The sequence below is a fragment of the Centropristis striata genome, chromosome 22 (genome assembly GCF_030273125.1).
Source record: "Centropristis striata isolate RG_2023a ecotype Rhode Island chromosome 22, C.striata_1.0, whole genome shotgun sequence".
Classification (NCBI taxonomy): Eukaryota; Metazoa; Chordata; class Actinopteri; order Perciformes; family Serranidae; genus Centropristis; species Centropristis striata.
The window spans coordinates 14931400-14955781 of NC_081538.1; the positions used below are offsets into that span (position 1 = coordinate 14931400).

General features: G+C 39.7%; 1 protein-coding gene across 1 annotated transcript in view; it reads right to left on the reverse strand.

The window, feature by feature from the left end:
- The window catches only part of lrig3 (leucine-rich repeats and immunoglobulin-like domains 3), a 34258-nt gene that overhangs the window by 4940 nt on the left and 4936 nt on the right, over positions 1–24382 (reverse strand). Inside the window, exons 2-13 of the mRNA XM_059326236.1 lie at positions 22030–22101; positions 21851–21925; positions 10840–10974; positions 10596–10739; positions 9624–9767; positions 8294–8437; positions 7295–7438; positions 3617–3697; positions 3429–3500; positions 2860–2931; positions 1286–1449; positions 717–1052 (exon numbers count right to left, since the gene is read on the reverse strand). Of these exons, the coding sequence (XP_059182219.1) occupies positions 717–1052; positions 1286–1449; positions 2860–2931; positions 3429–3500; positions 3617–3697; positions 7295–7438; positions 8294–8437; positions 9624–9767; positions 10596–10739; positions 10840–10974; positions 21851–21925; positions 22030–22101 (1583 nt within the window). The remainder of the gene's footprint in view (positions 1–716; positions 1053–1285; positions 1450–2859; positions 2932–3428; positions 3501–3616; positions 3698–7294; positions 7439–8293; positions 8438–9623; positions 9768–10595; positions 10740–10839; positions 10975–21850; positions 21926–22029; positions 22102–24382) is intronic.

The following is a 24382-nucleotide window of genomic DNA, read 5'->3' on the forward strand; positions in this document are numbered from 1 at the left end:
GGCTGTTTCCACTACCGGGCAATACCCGGAATGAAGCGGATCTCACTCGTCGAAACGCCCCTAATTAGAATAGGAGCATTCTGGAGCCGGCTTTTGTCTGGACTTTTTCCGTCCCTGTGGAAGAGCAGGGCCTTTTTTCTCCCCTGAAAACAGCCTGGTTACTGATTGGATAGATCGCCAAGCGGGATGTCACGCCATTTGTAAAAGTTGGCGAAGCAGTGTTCCCAACTAATGGACTTTGTTGCTAAATTTAGCGACATTTCAGACCCCTTTGCAACTATTTTTCAAGAAAGCAACTGGAGACAAATCCACAACTCTTACTTACTTACTTCTTACTCTTCTTAACGAGCCAGAGGCCTGCTTTTAAAGGAGAGACACTTTTAGCTACAGTTAGCACCAGACACTCTGTGCACAGTTTTGCGATGCCATTCATTCACAATCACTATGTTTATGATGAGCCAAGACTCTGTGCATAATTAGCCATGCTGCTTTCAGCTGCTGACGTTGTGCACAGTTAGCAACGGTGAAAACCATACGTCACCTCCGGAGTCTCTAAATCCCTCTGGGGGCTAAATTGTAGTGGAGACACGCAGAGTGAGCGGACATTTGAGAGGGTGTGGCCTGAGACTTTCCCGGTGGCCATTTTTCCCCCTAGTCGAAACACGGCTATAGAGACACACGGGCAAACCAATTGGTTTCTTCCATCCCAAACTTACTGTTGACAGTGAGTCTGGCCTTGGTGGAATAGGACGATCCAAAGTGGTTGGAGATGACGCACTGGTACTTTCCCTCGCTGGAGAATTCCACATTACGAAGCTGCAAGGAAGTTGTATACTCCGTCACCTCAGTCTCGCCTCCCATGCCTCCCTGCACACGCAGGTGGGCCTGGTTGTGGATCTCGGCGTCATTCAGGACCTCATTGTCTTTCTTCCAGGCGAAAGTCATGGGCGAGTCACTGGAGCTGGCAGCCGAGCACACAAATGTCACGTTGGTGCCCTTGAGGGCGGACTGGGTCTCTGGCTGCACGGTTATTTGAGGCTTTGGGAAGTCATCTGGGATTAACAAAAGGTAGAATATTTCTATTAGTTTCAAATCTAATTTTTCTATGATGATAACCAGGAAAGCTGAAACTTAACCCAGTACATTTCCACAACATTCTCTTCATGACCCTCATTAGCTTGTCCAGGAGTTGTGGAGGAAAATATTGGACAATCTGGGTCAGTTTGTAAATGGAAAACCTGTGTGTGTTCATAAAGGTGTTACACCGAGAGAATGCATCACTTACCACACACAAACTCTTCCTGGCTGACGGCGAACACGCTCCTGCCCTTCAGCATCTGTGGGTGGGCGCAGCTGGCGTTGACGCAGGGCAGGAAGGTTTGTTCTGCCACCCAGACGGGAAGCCACTTGAGCTGGCAGTCACACAGCAGGCTGGAGGTGTTCAGACGCCTGCCGGGGGAGAAGATACCACAAAAACTTCATTCACATTAAAATAATATCATTTAAAATGGTTGGTTTTAGTGATTTGTGAAGTTAAAACTCGGTTTGATCAGTGCAACATTGCAAGTCCAACGTTTTTGTTTTAAGAAATATGAGATTTTATTTGTGTGATAACTTTGCCCTTTTACGATGTATGTAATGTCATATTAAAAGTGTTATAATGTCTGATAATATGACCATTTTCTGATGCTTACAATAAATAGCTGGGTTTAGTCTGTGTGGTTACATTTTAACTCATTTCCCGACATGATCAGGATAGCACAATATGAATTCTACTTCTGTGTTTAAGCAATTTGTCTCATATACCAGTTAATAAAGTTGCAATTATTTTGGGAAAAGTTTCAAATTCCATTTTACATGAACCCATCCTTAGTACTGCCCTACAAAGTCTAACTGCAGTAACTACACAAAGGGTAAACCTGAGGAAAACTGCTTTAAAATTTTTTTTAAACGTTTTTAACTGGCCAGGACATGGGTTATAGGTAGGTAAGTGATATGACACTTATTTCTACGTGTATTGATGTCATTTTTTGACCCCAAAAACGCAGTTACTGCACTCTGGTTTTGCTGTAAAAGGTTCTAATAGTAATGCAAAGCGTTTAACAACTCTATTTAAAGATTTGTGTATTTTAGACTTAATATTATAAAGTAATGTTATATTTTAGTCTTAATATAATTGTATCTCACTTTTTTACTTCACCACTATCTAGATGATAATTTCCATTTCAAATAAACTTATAATTTCTATTATCTTTATGTTTAAATTAGTATATATATCCAAAGCAGGCCGTGTTAAGTGCAATTACTGCTTGGTTTTGAGTTGGATTTTGTGGTTTTTAGATCATTATTTCTCTGAAATTAAGCAACATTCAAATCTAAATCTTTGTCACAAGATAAAAAAGACATCAAGGGGTTTATTTTTAGTTATAACTCAATTTTTTACCAAAAATGTAGTTACTGCAGTTAGGCTTTGTAGGGCAGAAAAGTGCTATAATGTCTGATAATATGACCATTTTCTGATGCTTACAATAAGCAGCTGGGTTTAGTCTGTGTGGTTACATTTTAATAATTTCCCGACATGATCAGGATAGCACAATATGAATTCTACTTCTGTGTTTACGCAATTTATCTTATATACCAGCTAATAAAGTTGCAATCATTGCATCAAAAGTTTAAAATACCATTTTACTTGAACCTATCCTTTAGTATATAAGGAGTTAAAGAACCTGTAAACCACTGAAGAAAATGCTGTTTGCTGCTAACTTTCCCAGCCGACCGTAATGAGTTTCACCGGGTGCTCTGTCTCACATCAACACAGAAACACTAACTAAAGCTGTCCTTAAACATGGTCGTACTTACAGCTCCTGCAGGTTCTTCATCTGAGAGAAAGCATTGGCTTGGATTGACATAATGGCGTTATTGCTCAAATCTCTGTGGACAGAAAACAAAAGAAATTAGCAATGGTAAGATCCGTGCAGAAAGATGGCAGATTTTTCTGCCAACATCAGCTGTATAGAGTGAAGGCTGCAAAAACTTCAATCAGGAGAAAAAAAGGTCTGGGCTCCAGAACAATAAAACTCTGGGCAGCAGTTTGCTGTGTTAATCAAGAGAGGCCCAACTCTGGGCTGCTTTGAGCTCTGGCAACGGCTGGGAAAAAACTCTAATTAGAATCAAATGCAGCTGTTGTACACACACATTCACACACACTCATGGAGTCCCGTCCACTTGCCTTGGTGATCGATAGAGTCTGGCACAAACGTAAAGACACTAATAGGAGTTTTTTCATGATTCCACATCAAAGTGCAGGAACGGGGAGAAGACAGTTTGGGTGCTCTAACAAACAGCCTCTCTGTCTCAGCGTGATTCACCCTGCTTAGTTTACAGCTCAGACTTTTGGAAACAATCAGTGAAACACGAGGCCGACTCACAGGTGCTGCAGTGCGTCCAGGCCAGAGAAAGACTTCTTGGTCACTGAGCGGATCTGGTTCCCCTGCAGAAATCTGGAAAAACGACAGAAATGTAATCAATTTCAAACCCCTTTTACTCATTTTGTTCATGTTCCATAAAGTGTCAAAATCCAACATAAAACATCATGTTATGTTTATCATGAACTCACAGTTTTTTCAGCTTGTCCAAAGCAGAGAAAGGGCCGTTCATGTCTTCAATAGTCCAGGAGATTTCATTATTTTGGAGATCCCTTTCCGAAGAAACAAAGACAGACCGTAATGTAAAAAAAAAATCCACACCCAGAAAACAACTGCACTTGCGATGTTAATAAAACTTTATGCGGCTTTACGTTTCGTGTGAGGGGGAAAATGTTTGAGACTTTAGAATTACATTCAAAGCGGCTCCATGCCTTACAGGAAGTGCCTTCCTGGCCATTGCGGCACTTTTAAAAGTCTGCCACGGATGGCTTTTCTGTGTTGTATAGAGAAAAAACTTTTACAAGGAAATGCTGCAATATAACATGTGTGCTGCATTTTAAACTTGATTTGAGGGGATAAAAATACTCTGCATGCAATTCAAATATGTATGAGTTACCCTCAAAGGAAGTGTTGCTACAGATCTTCCATCTACCATTAAATACTAATGAAGCTGTGATATTTTACACATTTTGTGGGTTCTTCCATGAAAAAGAGAGCTTGGTAGACTTCAATCAAATTTACCCAACAGTGAGAGCTATTCATGTAAATCTGGAGAGAAATTCTCCTCAATCAGAGCAAAACCTGTAAATAAGTTGCTTATCGAAAAAACATTCTCTAGTAGAAACTTAACTACCAAACTACTAGCTGTTAATAAATATTTACACCCAGTAACTGCCGGGGGGAAATTACTGGGCCCAACTAGCAAAGCTAACATTAGCTTGTTACTGTATTACCAATTAAAACACTTGCATTTTTAACTGGATACCACATAATAAATTATAATAATAAATCTGAAGTGAGCTTGAAGCAGTGAATATGCGATGAACAGCTGTAATGGCAGCTAATTAGCATTGGCTAGTAGCCTACAAACTGTTTTATTTTAATAGGCATATTGTTACAGTTAAATGTCTCATCATAATCCTCTCTTACATTGTCATCTTCACTTATGACAAGCTTTTGCACGAGAGGCACTACTTTTGTATTATACATAGATAGGAAAGTTTGAATACAGTTCAAAAACAAGATATAAAGTTAAAAAACAGAAACTTTTTGTGAATATACATCATTCTGTATTTGATGCATTCAGTTTCTATTTAAGTTTTACACAACATCCCTCCTTTGGAGTTTGGGTTGTGAGTTTATACTAAGTTGAAACTGAAGAACTGTTGATGCAAACTTGTTCTCACTACTGTGGGTAGAAAAATCCCCCCACCTCCTACTACTAAACTTTTTTTTTACCATTGTTTTATTTTTTTATGTCTATTGACTATGTACAAAAACACTTTCTGCTGCTACACTACTATACTATTTTTTTTATGTATAACTGAATGACAATATTCTGTCTAGGTCTAAGTCTAAATGGGTACCTCTGCCTTTCCTTTAATGGATTTCTCTTTGTATAATCTTTGAACATATGGAGGGCAAAGTAGCAGCTCTGCAAGGAAAGTTGTTAATGTTTGATTTTGAGTGAATGACACCAAAACTGAAACAGCTGAAAAAATATGGACATGTTATACCTGCTATGTACAGAAATAAAAATACACCAAACAACAAAATATGCAGCTTTTGAGTACTAAATCACTAAAAGCCAAGAATTTCCCAGAGAAATTGCCTCCTTTGATCCCTCAGCTGCTCCAATGCTTTCAAACAGTTATTTTCCTCCTCAACATGCCTGGCTGATTGAGATTGAGGAAGGGTGTGTGTGTGTGTGTGTGTGTGTGTGTGTGTGTCTGTGTGTGTATTGGAGGGGGTGGCGGATTTGAAGCCCATGTCCACCTAGCTGCACACCTGCCCTACGGTGACCTCAGCAGCAAAACTCACATTTGGTTCCAGTTAAGAAGTCCCAATGAGGGGGAAATGTTACGGAGCCTCTCTGTGGGAAAGGGGGGATGGGTGGATGTGGGCGTGGGAGAGGGGGTCTGGTGGAGGAAGGGGAGAGATGGGGGGGTTGTGGGGTCGGGGGTTGTGCCTCTCGGAGGTTTTTTTATGTGTGTGGAGAGACCTCAACACAGTAATCTATTTCACATCCCCAAAACAAATCAGGCAGGATATTTCCACACAGGCAGAGGATTGATGGTGGGGGTGGGTTTATAGAGGATGGGAGGGGTGATAGGGCAACATATGAAGTACCTTTGTTAGGAACTTGGATTTATTTGTGTTTATTTTATTTATTTTTATTTGAAACGCTGAATCCCCGAAAAATATCTTAATCTATTTTATTTTTTTTGGAACCAGTGGAGTCGCCCCCTGCTGGTCATTAGAAAGATTACAGTTTTATTGCAACAATACTGAAGGTCTTCCCTTGAGGTTGCTACTTGATCATTAGCCATGTTTCCACTAGGGGGAAAAGTGGCCACCAGGAAAGTCTCAGGCCACACGCTCTCAAAAGTCCACTCACTCTGCGTGTCTCCATTACAAGTTAGCCTCCAGAGGGATTTAGAGACTCCAAAGGGGACGTATGGTTTTCAACCGCCACGTAATCGCTTAGCGACAGTTTTGATCGTAACGTCACATACGCGACCGATTAAACACGGGCGACTCAACTGTGGCCACCGTCGCTAACTGTGCACAATGTCAGCAGCTGATCATAAACAAAGCAGCATGGCTAATTATGCACAGCATCTCCGCTGATCATAAACATAGTGATGGTGAATTAACCGGCATCACTAACTGTGCACAGAGTGTCCGGTGCTTGTTGTAAACAAACAGAGATTGCTCCTGTAGCAGCAGCACAAACACACTGTACTGCTACAGAGCTAACTGTTAGCTTATTACCAATTTGCAGACTGGATGCTAAGGGATTAACATCCCCTCTGGCTCTGCAGCTGGGAGAGACTGCTGCAGGAGGACTGTGCCGATTCGACTGTTTCTTACTCTTCTTCACGAGCCGCTGGCCCCCGCAGCTCATTAAGAAGAGTAAGAACGACTCCAATAACACCAGAAAAAGTTGCTGGTTTGTCTCCAGTCAAAAAATAGTCACTAAGGGGCTCTGAAAAGTCGCTAAATATAGCAACAAAGTCGCTAAGTTGGCAACACTGCTTCGCCGGCTTTTACAAATGGCGCGTGTTGTTGTGGCGTCAAGTACTATGTCACATCCCGCTTAGCGTTCTATCCAATCACTAGCCAGGCTTTTTTCAGGGGAGAAAAAAGGCCCTGCTCTTCAACAGGGATGAAAAAATGTCCCTACAAAAGACCGCTCCGGATGGCTCATATTGAAATTAGGGGCGTTTGGGCAAGTGAGACCCGCCTCATTCCGGGTATTGGGCTGTAGTGGACACAGCCCTATTAAGTATGGAGTTAGACTTGGGACATTAGCTTAGATTAATACAACAACTAGCAATCTAACTGCTAGCTTAGATCTGCTTAAAGTTACAAAAAAATAAGAAAGAAAATCCCCTCCCTGCAGTGCTCAACTTCATTAATTTTGACATTATGTCATTTGGTTAATCAAAAGCATGAAAACGTGCTGTGGTGTTGAGACCAGTTTTTTGGTTCCACTGTTTTATTGTTATTTGTTTTTTTGGTATTTTAAAACTGTGACTACACCAAGTATATTTGAATTCATATAAAGTCAGATCAGATTAACACACAAAAACATGAGTAAAACCTTTCACACGGTGTTGCATGTAAAACTTTTGAAATCAACTCACAGCATCTGCAGGTTGGAGAGGCCACGGAAAGCTCCATCTGCGATAAAGCTGACACGGTTGTTTCCTATGTGGAGCTCGTCCAGCAGGCTGAGGCCTACGAAGCTGGATTCCTCCAGTCTGGACAGATGGTTGGAGGAGAGGTTGCTGTAGGGCACACAACAACAACAACATGAGTAAAAACTTGAGTTACCTACAATCAGTTAAAAATAAAATACATAGTGGTTTCATTTTATGATAAGTTTCATTTTGTACGAGTTTCAGCAGAACAGATTTTACAACAAAACAGAACTTGTGAAAGAAATAATTCTGAGAAGCCGATTTTTAAAGTAAACTCAGATGAGAAGACATCAGATAAACGGGCATGTTCCCAGCAGACAGGCGGCTTGTTTACTCTCGGCTTCGGGTGATAAGAGAGAGGGAAACGGAGGAAAAGAACAACAACCTATCTGTGAAAAAACCCTCCAGACACTGCAAACAAGGAACTGACCGCTGCTGTAAACAACAGCCACAACAAAGGAAATTCTATCCTCTTCCAGGAACTTGTGTTGATGTGGAGGAAATCACCGAAGTTTGTGGGTAATGTAGTGTTTAAAAAAAGGAAAGAACTTCAACTAATAATGGAATTTTCAATCGGAAAATAAGTGGGACTTCCGGAGGCCGATGTTTTGGCTTCAGTGACAGCAGAGAAGAGAAGAGGCAAAGGGGTGTGTAATATGTTGGCAGTGCTTTGATGCTGGCAATCACTGGCAGAGCATAAGAGACACTGCTTTGTCTGTGTGTGTGTGTTTTTGTATGGGGGTACTGGCGACAGGAGGACCTGGAGTGTGAGGAAGGGCAGGCTGGAGTGCCAGAGGGGAGGAGAGGGCGACACAGAGAAGTGTTGGGAGTTCAGAGTGTGAATGGAAAGTGAGGAGGGAATAACGAGTGGGAGGGGGAAAAAAGAAAGAGGGTGCAAAGGGAGGGGAAAAAAGGAGAGTAGAAAAAAAAAAGTGGACTCACAGCTCGCTGAGCTTCTGGCAGAACTCCCAGGCGTCAGGTCGGATCCTGCTGATGGCGTTGTGGCCGAGGTGGAGCTGCTGCAGAGTCAGCAGGCCGTACAGCCAGCCCTTACTCACCTCCGTCAGGTTGTTGTAGTCCAGCTGCCTGCAGGCCACACACACAGAATGAGACTTTGTATTACATTAACCCTTTGACGCACAACATATAAACACCTTCTAATGCAATGGTTCCCAACCTTTTCCTTGAGGCACCCACATTTTACCATTGTTAACTTCGGCGACTTCCCATTGTCCATTGCTTCTATGAAGCCGAACTCAATGTGACTTTCATAGTACCCTCTCTTTTTCTTTTTGAGATATTCAGCATTTCCGTCTCCTGACACGTCACCATTTTCCCATTAGATCTGTGTTTCGGTTGTTAGGCGAGGTTACCGCTAGGCGAGGTTATCGCTAGGTGAGGTTACCGCTAAGTGAGGTTACCGCTAGGTGAGGTTAACGCTAGGTGAGGTTACCTGTGTATACTGCAGTCCTTATTCTCGCGATATAGCCTTTATTTTTCACAACAGATTAGAGATATATTGGCCAACCGATATATATCGGCCGATATTTGCGTTTTTTACTTGTATCGGCATTGGCCGATACGTGCGTGCGTTCGCAGATCAATTAGCCCATTTCACTGAGCCAACACCAGGCAAGGCTCGGTGCAACATCTGCCACTCTCTGGTGAGCTGCTGCTGATACCAGAAAAAAAAATCAAGTTTACACACATGGGTCAAAAATGACCTTGTGCATTAGAAGCATAGCGATACAAAAAGTGATACACTATTGAGTGATACACAATTTGAGTATATGTGTAACTATGTTTGTCTTATTTTAAGGTTTAACTTTAAAAGAGTTGTTAGAACCACCAGATTACATCGGAATATCACATATTTTAACATTTGAGACTTAATACAGCCACTAAATTAATAATTTCCATTGGAAAAAACATTAATTTAACAAAAAGGGATAGTTAATATTTGTGTCTTCTTTGCCAGATTTTAAATTGGTGCAACATGGGTTAAAAATGACCTTGTGCATTAGAAGCGTAGTGATAAAAAAGGGGTTTTATTCAAAAAGTATTAAATGAAAACAAAAAATGAAGATGCATGATGATCAAAAACAAGTTATTTGAGGAAAACCTGCAATACTGAATGATGAAATTAATTTATTGCAAAGATATAGAATATAAAATCTTAGTCAGGTCACTTTAGACCCATGTTGTGCATCAAAGGGTTAAAGTCATGTTGGAAGAACAGAACGTGATGCACATTTCTTGTAAATTTGCTTACAGGACTTCCATGTTGCTGAGGCCCCAGAAGGCTCCGTCCATTAGGCGGCTGAGGCCGTTCCTCTGCATCTTTAAGGATCGTAGAGCGTGCAGGCCGTGGAACGTCAGGCCCTCCACCCTGCGAACCCGGTTCCTGCTCAGCTCCCTGAAACACACACAGAAGAGTCAACGTGAGGGCACAAGCCAGGAAAATGTGCAGATATTTGACAGTGTTTTGTAAAATGTAGCAGTTCCTTAAAAATGGTTCCACTTGCGCAAAACAAAACAAAACAAAACAATAAAGTTTTGGGAGGAGTTATATATAGAATGTCTGAAAAGTCTTAAAAGGTATCAAGACATTAGTTGTGTTTCCATGAGCAATTTTTGAAGATTTGCATAAGAAAAGCTTGATGGAAACACCCAAATTCGATAAAACTTTCCAAAAAATGAGCATAAAAGTTTTGACGCTCACTTGAGGTGTTTTTTTGTCTTTTTGAAAAACAGTTAAAACACTAAATCGGAGATGGTAACTCTTTTACTTGAACTTTTCTGATGCAGAGAACATTTAACCCACATGACTGATCAGCTGTTTCTGCCGGTCAAGACATGAAAGAACAATAATAAGTTGCCCAACTGAATCTAAATCCTGAAGAATTCTCAATTTTCTCTTGTGGATGGCCAAAGTTCTCCAATTAACAAACTATTTGTTGTTGTTGTTTTTTCTTTCTTGCACAATCTCTTCTTCTACCGTTTACTGACAGATTAGCCAACAACAACACATCACACTGCCATCTTCTGGCGAAAGTATGTTTATGCAGCTTGGTTTATTTACTCTAAAACAGATGATGGAAACATCCTTTATTTACATTTTCTTTAATGCAATATTTCAAAATTTTGCTCTAAAATCTGCTTCAGCTTCAACTTGATATAAGACACATCACAAATTGTGATTGAAATATTTCTCTAATACCAAAAAAACCTCAATAAAGCTTACAGATGTTGGAGGTTGGGCAGCTGGAAGATCTTAGCCGGGATGGTGGAGAGGCGATTGCGGTTGAGTCGAAGAACCTGCAGGCTGCTGGACAGGTTGGTGAAGCAGCCCGTCTCCAGAGACGAGATACGATTGTTGTTGAGGAACCTGAGAAAGAAACATTTAATGAATAAGTTGTATTAGAGTAAGAGCAACATGAGGTTGGTCTATTGTGATTGAGATGAAATGTTCTCCAGAAGGCACTCACAGGTTCTTGAGAGGCAGAGCGGGGAAGGAGCTGGCCTTTATTTCCACGATGTTGTTGTTGCTGAGGTCCAGCGTTTCCAGAGCGAGGAAGGGCCTGAGCTGCTCCACAGAGATCCTGGTGATCCTGTTGTTTGCTCTGAAAATACAGACACCATCGCTCCAATAAATGACAAAAATACTGTGTATTTGACTAGTGGCGCACACCAGTTTCATGTTTCCAGATATGCAAACAGTCAAGTCCCTCAATTAGCCTGTGGTATTAAAAAAAGACAAACTCTCACGCGCTTGTAAAGCTAAAACTTACCACCCAACACGAAACACTGTCAGAGGGTTTTTTTTGCTGATTCTGCATGCATATTTCAAGTATGCCAACAAATTGCTCAGTATGATCAATGTCGCTGCTCTTCACACCAAGTCCAAACAACCTTTCGGTTTAGTGATGTGTGATTTTGTTTATAAGGTAATTACCAACAAGGTATTTAAAAAAGTAACCTGCCAATTACTTGACTGATGAATACCATTCCCTCAGTGAAAGCATGCCTCGGCAGAGGCCAGCAATTTCCTGAGCTGCACGCCTCCTAAATTGCAGTGCAGGGACTGCTTAGTTATAAACAGAGCCTGTACAGTGCCCTCTTTGTGTATGCGACTCGGCAGTAGAGAGAGAGTGAAGGGGGGAGGCAGGAATTCCCTCCAATGCACCAGACTACAGGCCTCGTTTTCAGTATTCATTGCGATGGTTACAGTCGCCCCACCAGCTACACCTTACTGACCAGAGAGTTGTTAGTTTTTCTGATTCTTTTTTCCAGCAGCCCTCGAAAAAACACTGAGGACAGTTTGCTAATGTGGGTTTAATTTGGGTTGTGGTGTCATTAATATTTAATTGTTGGGGGTTGTCAATCAACTGACCCACAGTACAGACCGTTTCATTAATTTTTTGAAAAATACCAAACATTCCCAAGTCCAGGTATAAATAAGCAAATATTATGACCTGTAGGGTTTGGGAAATATGTTGAAATTTCCAAACCAGCCACCATGAGGCATCAGCCATACAGTGTGTGGGTTAGCTCGCTGAATGAGTCTTTTGGCCAAAAACCCAAACAACCGCTGATGTCCTCAGCCAGTTGCAGATTTTTGTGCCAATCCCCCAGCTCTAATGACCTGTCTATTCACACCCAGCGAGCCCTTGCTGCCACAACAAGGGCTACAACTCACTATTATTTTCATTATCAATTAATCTGCCAATTATTTTCTTGCTTAATCGATTAGTTTATAAGATGTCATGACATAGTGAAACATACCCTGCCTTAGGGCTGGGCGATATATCAATATAAAAGGTATATCGATATATTTTTAAATGTGATATGGACCATATCGCATATATCGATATAGTTCAAATTGTGCACTGTGATCCTTGCTCCAGGCAAGCTGCAGCTTTTATTTAAGATAATTTTTTATTTAAATGTGCTCTTTATGCTTTAAGCTTTGTTTTTAAAAAAGAGGTTCTCCTGTTGTTGTACAGTATTTATGTTCACTTAAATAAACTGTTTCAATAAAACTACTTGTGACATGTCATATTTGACTTTGACTGAACATTTGCTCTCACTTTGCTATAAAAATATCAGGATATATATCGTATATCATTATTCAACCTAAATATATCGAGATATTACTTTTGGTCCATATCGCCCAGCCCTACCCTGCTTTTAAATGTCTTGTTTAGTCAGTCCAAAACTCAAAGATATTCGGTTTAGCATGACTTAAAACAGACAAAAGCAGGAAATCTCCACAACAGAGAGGCTTAAAACTGCATTTTCTAACTGATGAGTCAACTTATCATTGCAGCTCTACTCATGACTCTCTTAATCTTGATCTTGATGAGAGACTCCACACTGCAGTGAAACTGAGTTGTCTCACCTATTCACTGTGTGGTAATACTGAGAGAACTCTGACCCATTTTCCACATGTGCTGACTCTTTCAGAGCACATATTTCCATAGAAACAGGCTTCTCCATCTGGAAAGTGCAACACCTTTTTGTAAATCTTCTTATTCAAACATACAGAAAGGAAGATTCACCAGTCAACAAAGTTCTATGATTGGTGCAAGCTGGAGAGTTTGGCGTTACTGTGTGCAATGCTGGAATAAAACAAGTCAAAGTGCGTCTGAGCTAGGGCTGGGCGATATATCGATATAAAAGATATATCTATATATTTTTAAATGTGATATGGAATTAGACCATATCACATATATCGATATAGTTCAATTTTTTTTCTTTCTTTATATATAAATGCTGCCCTAACTAGGGTTTGCCATATTTAGTTCTTTTGTAAAGTTTGTTATTCTTTTTTCATATAAATATATTTATTCCAGAAAAAAGATTGGCCTATTTAATAGTCTATAGTCTATTTTTTAAAGATACTTTTTATTTAAAGATGCACTTTATGAAGCTTTATACTTATACAGTATTTTTGTTCACTTAAATAAACGGTTTCAATAAAACTACTTGTTTCATGTCATATTTGGCCTTGACTTTGACTGAACATTTGCTCTCACTTTGTGATAAAAATATCAGGATATATATCCTACATCGATATTCAGCCTAAACATATCGGGATATGACTTTTGGTCCATATCGCCCAGCCCTAGTCTGAGCTTAATGCTAGAGTCAACCTTGGTGCTGGGGCTGGCAGGTTGGAGGTGCGGACAAACTTTCTTGAATTGGACAAAAATACTTTTTATGATCCACTGAAACTGCTGAAGAATTAAAACTGAATCTCACTACTCAATGAAATTGTCATATTGGTAAATGGAGTTTGCAGCCAGCAGAGCCATGCTTAATGGAAACTCCAAAGCCAAAGTAAAACTTTCCTCAGCATTCTTCATATCCTGCAGGGCCTTTTCCTATCCTACCCCCTTCCCCTTACATCATCTCTCTAACCCAATGTACTAAAAACAAAACACCCAAAAATCTAAAGAAAGTTTTTGGTGTGCAGTTACAAGACTACAGTAAAATACAGATCATTGTCTGGAATAAAGACGGCACAGGCAGCTCTTTTGTTTGGAGATTTGCAGAGGGCTTTCCACGCACCACAGCCCCCAGGTTCCAAACAAAAGCGCCGCACACCACCTGTATCTCAGTTTTCATGTTCCCCTGACTGGTTGCTGAGAGAGGGAAGGCCGCCTGGTGAGAGAGAACCAGTCTTTCCAGTTTCTCTCAGGGGGAAAGGAGAGCCATAGAGGGGGTGGTGCACACTTCCTGTCCAAGGACGAGGACACGGACCCTGAAGTTTTGACTGCTGGGGATCCAAAATGTGCCCAACTAATGATTCCGTAATCCTATGAGCCCTCTCTGATTCATTATAGTTATTTTTACAGTACTCTTCTGTAGTACTGCAGGGGCAACATACTGCTACTTTTTTCTTCTTCTCCCCTCTCACATCTCAACAACAACTCAATACGCTACACCTCCGTCTACTCCACTCACAAACACACTTCAGTTACACACTTCAAATTTGTTCATCCACTTTGCTCTCAGATAACATGATTATAGAGCCATTACAACTGTGGTTGTAGGGCTTTGCTGCTGTTAGCGGAAGTCAATAGAAGGCCAGCCGTGTGTCAATAACAGCCAGAGGCATCTCAAGTATTGACAGAATATGTGCTCATTATTAAACTGAGGCAAGTAGCAGATAGACACTAAATCAATGCTGTTGTGCTGCTGTGATTACAACCACAAAATGTTTCCTATGCATAAAAAGTCAGTGTTGCACTATTTTTTGAGAACTTAAAAGAAAATACGTGAGACCAAAATATGGGTCTGCACATTTAGAGATATTCCAAACCTTCATACACCTCTATACGGTAAAATTCAAGCACTTTTCAAGGTACCTGAACCTACAATTTCCAGACTCTTGAAGCCCACATCTACATTGTTACTATAAATGCAATGAAAAAAAGTTAAGTTTTCAGAATTCAGCCATACCCTCAGTAGGGCTGGGCGAAATATCAATATAAAAGATATATCGATATATTTTTTAATTTCATATGGAATTAGACCATATTGCATATACCAATTAAATTTTACTTTAATTACTTGTGACATGTCATATTTTACTTTGACTGAACATTTGCTCTCACTTTGCAATAAATATATATCGTATATCGATATTCAGCCTAAATATTAGAGGTCGACCAAAACATCAGCTGGCCGATATTTGCGTTTTTTACTAGTATCGGCATCATCATTCCATCATATCATCAGCATCATTACCATCATCTTGCCAACCTACCAACTGATCTGCTTTTTTTTAACTTGTGTCCTTTAACTTGTGTCCTAGATCTATCTATCTATCTATCTATCTATCTATCTATCTATCTATCTATCTGCCGATACGTGCATGCGTTCGCAGATCAATTAGCCCATTTCACTGAGCCAACACCAGGCAAGGCTCGATGCAACATCTGCCATTCTCTGGTGAGCTGCTGCTGATACCGGAAAAAAGAAAAACACATCATGTGGATCATCTGCGGCGCCACCACCTTGAGGCCTTGAACAACATATACATTGTTTGATATCCAACTGTTAATATGTTTTGTTTGTTTTGTTAATAAATGTTTCTTTTTTTGTTTAAATTGAGACTTGTGTAACATTAGTTATCATTTAGTCATTTTTATCATGTAAATGGAGGGAGAAAAGGCAATATCGGCTTCAAGAATCGGCCCAAAAAAAATCGGCAGCACATATCAGGGATTGGTTAAGACCGATGTCAAAATATTCGGTATCGGCCTTAAAACACCCGTATCAGTCAACCCCTACTAAATAAATCGGGATATGACTTTTGGTCCATATCGCCCAGCCCTAGGCCACAACAATTAATGTATATGGTGACTTTGATTTTGCCAGCTGTGCATTTAAACTTTGATTTTTATGTTGGAAAGAAAGGGTGCACTCTGTATCTGGTGTAAAACGCCAGGAGACAACAAATAAGACATTTTTCCTTTGAAATATTACAAACGATTTCTGCAACACGCCATTAATTGTGCACATTAAATCCCAGATAATCCCGCAAAATCAAGCATTTTGTAAGAAAAATTCAAACGTATTCCTTACCATGAAAACGTAGTGGTTAAAATTAAGAATTTTCCATTACTTTGTATGAACCCTGTATTAAAAACTTGAATTCATAAAATGTTAGTGGGTAAAGCCTTTTTTTTATTACACACTTACTGCATAAACATGATGTGGGTTTCACACAAGCACATACCTGCCAGCACTCTATGAAACTAGTATTTTGGGCTGTCAAGCTTTACCACTTTACACACTGGAAAGTTCTGTTGTTATGTAAGATTCAAAGATCTATGATGAAGTTGTTTTTTTTGTTGTTGTTTTGTCTTTTCAGCAAAGCTTTGTCCACTGAGCAGCAACTAATGCTTTTAATGGTCTCTTTAAATGGAAAGTTGCTTTTTTCTAAAACTGTCTCGCTCGTAGTGTGTGCGTGTGTGTATGTGTGTGTGTGCATATGTGTGGTGGTGCGTTTGTGTGGTATTTCCTATTGGAAAAAGAACAGAGTTTTGAGAAGCCATCTGATGACTCCCTCTCTCTGCAGTGGTGCCTGTAATGAAAACCAGGGCTGCGTTCGCTGTTGAGACGCCATATTAAACTCTGCACATATCTCATTCAGATGGCTGATCATCTTAACACGTCGGTTCCCAGTCGGAGTGGAGAGAGGCACGGATCGTATTAAGAAGTGAACTGAAGGACCTTCATATAAAATGACAATTGAGCTGTAAAATTCTTGATACATCAATGTGTTTCAGTATCGCCTGCAATACTTAAAAACATCAAATTATGGGTCTTATATAAGTTCATATTTTACTGTGGTGTTTGTGCACTGCAGGTCCCGGACATTACCTGACAATCAAACTATATGGACGGGACATTTTATTTAAATTTCCTGTTCATTAAATGTAAGTTTCCACAGCTGACATCTTGAACTTTGGAAGCATTTTAAATAGGGCTGGGCGATATGGACCAAAAGTCATATCCCGATATATTTAGGCTGAATATCGATATACGATATAAATATATATCCTGATATTTTTACCAAAAGTGAGAGCAAATGTTTTATTTCTTAATGCCACGTTTATATTTCACGACAGATATTTAAAGCTTAATTTGAGAACCTCTATAAAAAATTTTTTTAAATGACACTTGGTTCAGCCCTATTGATTCATTTCCATTCCGTAAATCAATCACTTTCGCTCATTCTGCCATATGCAGCACTGATTCAAGAGAACATGTCAGCATCGTAAATTTTTGTCATACTTAGAATTTTCTATTGGGTACAAACAATTTGAGTAGTAACCCTAGGCGAGGCGAGATGGACCAAAAGTCGTATCCCTGATATATTTAGGCTGGATATCAATATACGATAAATATCCATGATGACACATGACATGTTACAAGTAGTTTTATTGAAACTGTTTATATTTGAGTGAACATTAATACTGTATAACAACAGGAGTACCTCTTTTTTCAAATCAAAGCTCCATAAAGTGCATATTTAAATAAATAAAAAAATCTTAAATAAATATAGCCTATGAAATAAAATAGGCCTATAATTAATGAAATAATAATGAAATAAATATATTTATATGAGAAAAGAATGACGAACATTACAAAATGAAATAATTGTGACAAACCCTAGCAAGGGCAGCATTTATATATAAGAAAAGAAAAATACTTTACTATACTAACTATACAAACTGAACTATATCGATATATGGCCTAATTCCATATCACATTTAAAAATATGTCGGTATATTATTTATATCGATATATCGCCCAGCTCTAATTTTAAATAGACTGTGCAATTATCTATTTATCCTTTTTCATTATTGACTTATCAAAAGTAAGATTACGATTTTTTTTTTTAGTGACAGCCCTAGTTGAATCTCTACTGCACATATATCTATTCTGAAAATGTCACGGATTACTACTATAATCGCTCCTGTTTTGGTTTGAAACTCTCAACTTCAACAAGGTTCCCATTTCCGTAGACATACCAAGAGGTTCACCTCTAATATACCTAATCAGACCTGGAATCTCCAGGTCATTTGTTGAACCCCCCCTGAACACAGGCAGAGGGATTTAGTGGTGGTGGGGTTTAACCCCTCCATAAATTCCTGGGAAATTGTTCAATTAATTAAGATGATCTCGACTCAATTACTACCAGCTGCAGGGTTATTGCCGTTTGTTTTTACTCGGAGCTGCAGGGTCAAAGAAGTCGGCGAGAGCTGCCGCTATGTCTGACTGGCTGTTTGAATAAGTGGTATTCGATACCCCAAGGTTTTTTTTTTTCTTTACTACCCTCCCAGCTCGGAGAAACTGAAGGAGGGAGAGAAATTCTGGAAAAATCACACGCCTAATCTGAAGGAGGAGGGCGGCAGCCAACACTGGCAGAGGAAGAGCAAGTGTGAATTTCTTCTTCTTCTTCTTCTTCTTCTTCTTCTTCTTCTCTGTGCAATCTTTCCTCATACTGCTTTGACTAATTTGAAATTAATTATGCTCCTGACTTCACTAGCCAACAACAGTTTCATGAATTCACAATGTGGTGAGGGCAATAGTGATGTTTTAAAACCAAAGCCGCTAATAACCATAATCCAGTACAGTTAAATTTGATCCTTTAACACAAAAAGGCAGTGATCTTTTGTTCTTTAAAGGGCTGAAAAGAAAAAAGTGATTCTCTTCTAATCAATTTAAAACTGATTTTATTTATTGTGACATTTTTTGCTTTGACAAATAATCTTTATCTGGAGTGTGTCAAGGCAGCCAGATGACACAGAATTGACCTCAGAAAGTGGAGCCATAGCAAACTAAAAAAAGCAACCTTGAAAATGACAGCATAAATATGAATGTCAGTGATGGCTCTTTTTAGCCTGGCTAACACCAGACTAATCACAAATGAGATTAGTCTGGAAACCAGCCGTTCATTTCTCCGTAGAGGAGGTGTGGTTTACGATCCTCCAGAGCCGTTTATTGGGCGCTTAGAATGTCTATCAAAAGCATCTGTAGGTAGCTCTTAGCCAATCGTATCAGTTATACCAGATGACGTATGTAGAGCGACAGAAATTGTTTGTTGTGTGTGTGTCTGTGAGAGAGTGTTGCTTGCTGCTTTGCTTCTCCAGTTCTCGCTTTCTGCAAGATTATTTATTTTCACGCCTTATTCCCCCTCATGTCATTCAGCCACACACATCCACTGATTTTATGGGAAATAAACAAGCTGCTGCGGGTCTCTCGGCGGCTCCGCTGTCCCCCGGCTCGTAGCGAGATCACCGCCGTTACGGTAGCGGGGCTAGTAGCTACTTTTGCAATGTTCGTTATTCTTACATAAATATATTTATTTTGGAAAAAGATTGTCCTATTTTATTTCATAGGCAATTTTTTTATTTATTTTTTATTTAATTTAAATGTGCACTTTATGGAGCTTTGTTTTTTTTTTTTTTTTTAAAGGTACTCCTATTGTGTACAGTATTTATATTTAACTTAAATAAACAGTTTTCATAAAACTGCTTGTGACATGTCATATTTGACTATGATTGAACATTTGGTCTCACTTTGCGATAAAAATATCGTGATATATATCGTATATCGATATTCAACCTAAATATATCACGATATGACTTTTGGTCCATATCGCCTAGCCCTAGCCATGACACAAACTGCTAGGATTTCTTATTTCATCAACCTCACACATTTCCTGTCTGTCCTGGCAGAACACACCCTTATTTAGGTCAGTTAAATCACACTTTTTACTGCTGAGTTGGTCCGGTTTGACCAGAAGCTAACGGTGGCTAATATTAGCAGAGTTAGCAAGATATGTCTGTGTAAGTGACCTTACTGGACCACTTTATCAGTACCCTCTTATCTACATAATCAAATGTCTCTGATAAATGTTGGCAATACTAACCGTAAGACTACACAATAAGACATCTTATTATAAGATAGGAACATTTTGAGATAAATAAGTGCCTGTTTCATGTTATCCTTTAACTCAAAGTTCAAAGCATTTATCTGGAGTGGGTTAAGCCTGAGTTAACATGGATGACATGACTTCTGGTAAACCCAACTGAACAACAATTCAAATAAAGAAATTATGGTTTGGAAAAAGCCTGGAATTTTTAAAGAGAATCTGTGCAGGAACTCTGTACTTCAATCCAAAGTTGCCCAAGGGTTACTTGGACAACTCCCATAGCAGTTGTGGCAGATGAGCCTGTGACCTCTTTCTAACCATGAGGGGAACAATGCAGCCATTCACGCCAGGTGTTATTTGTATGTCAGAACAAATAATGAAAAAATTATGTTTTCTTTTCTTGGGTCAGGATAACAAATCCACTCGTATTCGTATCAAAACAGGGTCACCACACAAAATAACCCTCAAATACTGCAGTGAAACATGACATATAAAGTGTAAAGAGCTTCCCTTAAACAAAGAAACCACCCCGCCTATTTCCCTGTGCTGAAACTAATAGCTGGAGGTGACACTCCTGCGCTAAACGTGCAAACAAATTGTCTGACGGCCTGCGGCTGCCGCACCACATCGTGTCAGGGCTTGATGAGGAATACGCCTCATCAAGCCGAGGGAGACAGATACATTCTTCCACAGTAACTTCACGTCGGTCGGTTTTTGGAGAGACATGCCACAGAAAGCAAATAAAATTGTTGAGGTTTCACACACTAATATCTGGCGCTCTTCTAAAAGCACGTATTGCACAACAATATACCAACGGGGCTTCTGGTTAAAGTCTGAGCAGGATGAAATATGACAAGTCAAACGCTTTCACCCTGAATAATCTCACAGAGTCAGCCAAGCATTTTCAGACACTGTTGGTTGTTTCTGCAGCATATATTTACACAAAAATCAGGATTAATCGACTTCTTAACCCTCTGATGCACAACATGGGTCTAAAAGTGCTAAAGTGATGTAGTTTTTATGTTCTATATCTTTGCAATAAATTATTTTCATCATTCAGTATTCCAGGTTTTCCTCAATTAGTTTGTCTTTGATCATCATACATCCTCATTTTATGTTTTTCTTGATTAATTTTCAATAAAATCCCTTTTTGTGTCACTACTCTTCTATGAAAATCCATTTTTAGCTAAGTAGCTTGCTAAGCTAACTACTTAGCTAACTTCTTGGCTAAGCATTTAGCTAAGTAGCTTGCTAAGCTAACTACTTAGCTAACTACTTGGCTAAGTAGCTTGCTAAGGTAACTACTTGGCCAAGAAGTTAGCTATGTAATAATACAAAAACTTTTTTCTTCATAAAGTATGAGAGGCAAAATGGAAATAATGATCTGTTGTTATCAAAAACAAGATATTTAAAGAATACTTGGAATATTCAATCATAAAATAAGTTGATATCAAAAGATAGAGTACAGACACACACAGCAAGCATTAAATAACATGGGAAATGAATGTGAAAGTCATTTTTGCCCCATGTTGTGCATCAGAAGGGGTGTCAATATGTTGTGCATCAAATGATTAAAGTAATGTACCAAGATATTGTTACACTGCTTTGTTTCCTGATAAACTACCATTCATTTTGGAGCCCCATTAAGGGCCACACAGAAACAGGCAATGCATCCACATAAAAATCACCAAATTTGGATTTTCACATGACAGATTTTCTTTCTTTCCAGCGTCACGTCACTGCCGCCAGGTTAAAAATACACCAACAGCAGCAACCGCCACCAAACAAAACATTTCCATTTCTGTTGATGGCATTTGTCTTTGACCACGTGACCCGTCTGGGGCTGGCTGCCATGTCTCCGACTGCCCCGTCTAGGAACGGGCTCAGCCAAAAGGGTTTGCTCTCGAGAGGGAAAGCAGGGGGGAGGAACCACTTCCCAGCTCGCTACTTTAACCAGCAATGAAAACTCCGGGCAGAGGATTACCCTCCAGAACAGGCTGAAGTGAGAAATCTTCAAAGAACTTAAGAAAAGTTATACTTACAGAATGAGTGTTGTGATGTTTGAAGCGTAAGGGCCCAAATCAGGGATCGCCTCCAGTTCGTTGTGGTTCAGCTTTCTGTACACATTGAGAAAAAGATATAGTTTGTCACATATGATAGGAGCTATTTGGAAAATCCTGTGTTTACTCTAGAAAGTGCCGAGAACACAAGGCATACTTACATTTCACTTAAATGTTGTAGTTTGGAAAACAAAGTGCCATCGAGCACCTGCAATTTGTTATGGCTCAGGTCCCTGTGAAGAAAAAAAAAAGGCAAAAATTAAACGAAAAGTATACACCATCCACTGTGTTTCTCAGCTGCTGCAGTCTTACATTTGGGTCTACACAGCAAACATAATTACATACAAATTTTCATTGTTATTGTGCCTTGACACAGCGAACAGAGGAAATGCATCAAAGAAAAGTCACTGTAATTAAAGTGTGAGATGGTGTAAAACTGTTGGTGATGAAATAGAAACAGAATGGGCGGAAAAATAAGCAAGAGTAAGATTTAAAGTAAGATTTATTGCTGACGTACTGAAAAAGAAGATATGGAGAAAAAACTGAAAACAGTTTGATATCATCTTAAGTGATTATGAAGTAGAGCTATGATCAGGCCCATTAAATCAGGTCAGACCCTATGTGAACTAGGGCTGGGCGATATATCTTCTATAAAAGATATATCGATATACTTTTAAATGTGATATGGAATTAGACCATATCGCATATATCAATTTAGTTCAAATTGTGCACTGTGATCCTTGCTCCGGGCAAGCTGCGGCTTCTATTTAAGATTTTTTTAAATTTAAATGTGCACTTTATGGAGCTTTGGTTTTTAAAAAAAGTACTCCTGTTGTTATACAGTATTTATGTTCACCTAAATAAACGGTTTCAATAAAACTACATGTCATATTTGACTTTGACTGAACATTTGCTCTCACTTTATAATAAAAATATCAGGAAATATATAGTATATTGATATTCAGCCTAAATGTATCGGGATATGACTTTTGGTCCATATCGCCCAGCCCTAATGTGAACCTGCATAGTTTCTGTCCAAGCCCGACGCTGAACCACGCCAGCAGGTTTGGACCCCAGATCCCAATAAAAACCCAAATTTGTGATGTAAAAAAAAAAGATAAAAACTTTTTCAAAGAATATGTGACAAAGCAGTTCAAGTGGTTCTACATTCAGATTAGTCAGGTTTTAAGACTATCTTTAGTCTTAAGTTTGGTCTTTCACACAAGATATGTTTTAGGGATAAACTACTGAAATAGAACCAGAATGGGAAAAGTTATTTTCTTTCAAGTCTTTCATATTTAGCCAATTCTGCATGAGTAACATCTGAAAGCAACTGAAAAAAGTTCCAAAACAAACTGCTTCCCACTGAAGCCCAAAAAAGGCTTAAAAAGTTGAAAAATGGCTTTTGGTCCATTCCTTATAACACAGAAGGGAACATCCATGCCAAAACAGCTCACTTCATATCTCGGGCACAGCTGAGAAGCAGAGCCAAAAGAGACAAGCTGATGAGTTATTGCAGGGCTGGATTCTCTTTGTGCTGAAACGAGGCCGAAACCTGGCGAAGGAAGTCGATAAAAATGGTTTCAGTCCTGGCCAGGGCTTGGACCAGACACTTTTCTGGTCTTTGGACTTGTATTAACCACATTCCCATTTTGCCTTTAATATTTACAAACCTTCAAACTAAATCTAGCAGATTTAAAACATGTATTCCCATTGACATCTGGTTTAGTATCTGTCTAGCATTTCACACATTTTAGGGTATTTCGCCTGAAGAAGGGTACAGGACCTCGAACCTCCAGCTATATGTGAACTCCTCCAGAATTTTGCATATTTTTTGGAAACTTCTTGCCAGTTGTCTTGAGTGGTAGCTCTGGTCTATGTCTTGCGTTGTCTGAATCCCCTTTGGATTGGAGCCTGACTAACTCAACTGAGCCTGGTCTTGGACTGAAGCAGTCTTGGCTGCAGCTCACTGGGGGTGAGACTCTTGTTTTTGCTGCCTGTTTGGAAAAGGAGCCTGAAAACCAGCTCAAGGAGTCTGGCAAGCGGAGCCTCGTGCGCCATAAAGTGGTGGAGTTATTGACGCTGCTGCGCACGATCAACGCTGCGGTGCCAGACACTTTTTTACACCCCCTCACCCTCTACCCTCCCTCCCCCTCCTTACCTCCCTCATCTGGAATCCATCAAGGAGCTCTGGGAGGAGGGGTAGAACCTATCAACTGGTAATGTATTCACAATGCCGGGAAAAGTGAGAGGGACGCCTTTCATACGTCTAAAACACCCCGGTTGAATTTTCTGGGGCCTGTTTTTGTTCTTTGGTAGAAAGTTTCATGAACCACTCAAGCAGAGTTTTACTTCTTACCCCCCCCCCCCCCCAGTCCTCCTCCTATTCTTCCCAAGCACTGAGCTGTGTGTTGTTTTTGTTGTTGTAGTTCCAGCGCTGGGGGCCATATGGGAAAGGTGTCCTATCATACTCCCTAGATAAAGCCTAAGTAGCTCTGACACTTCCACTTCCCT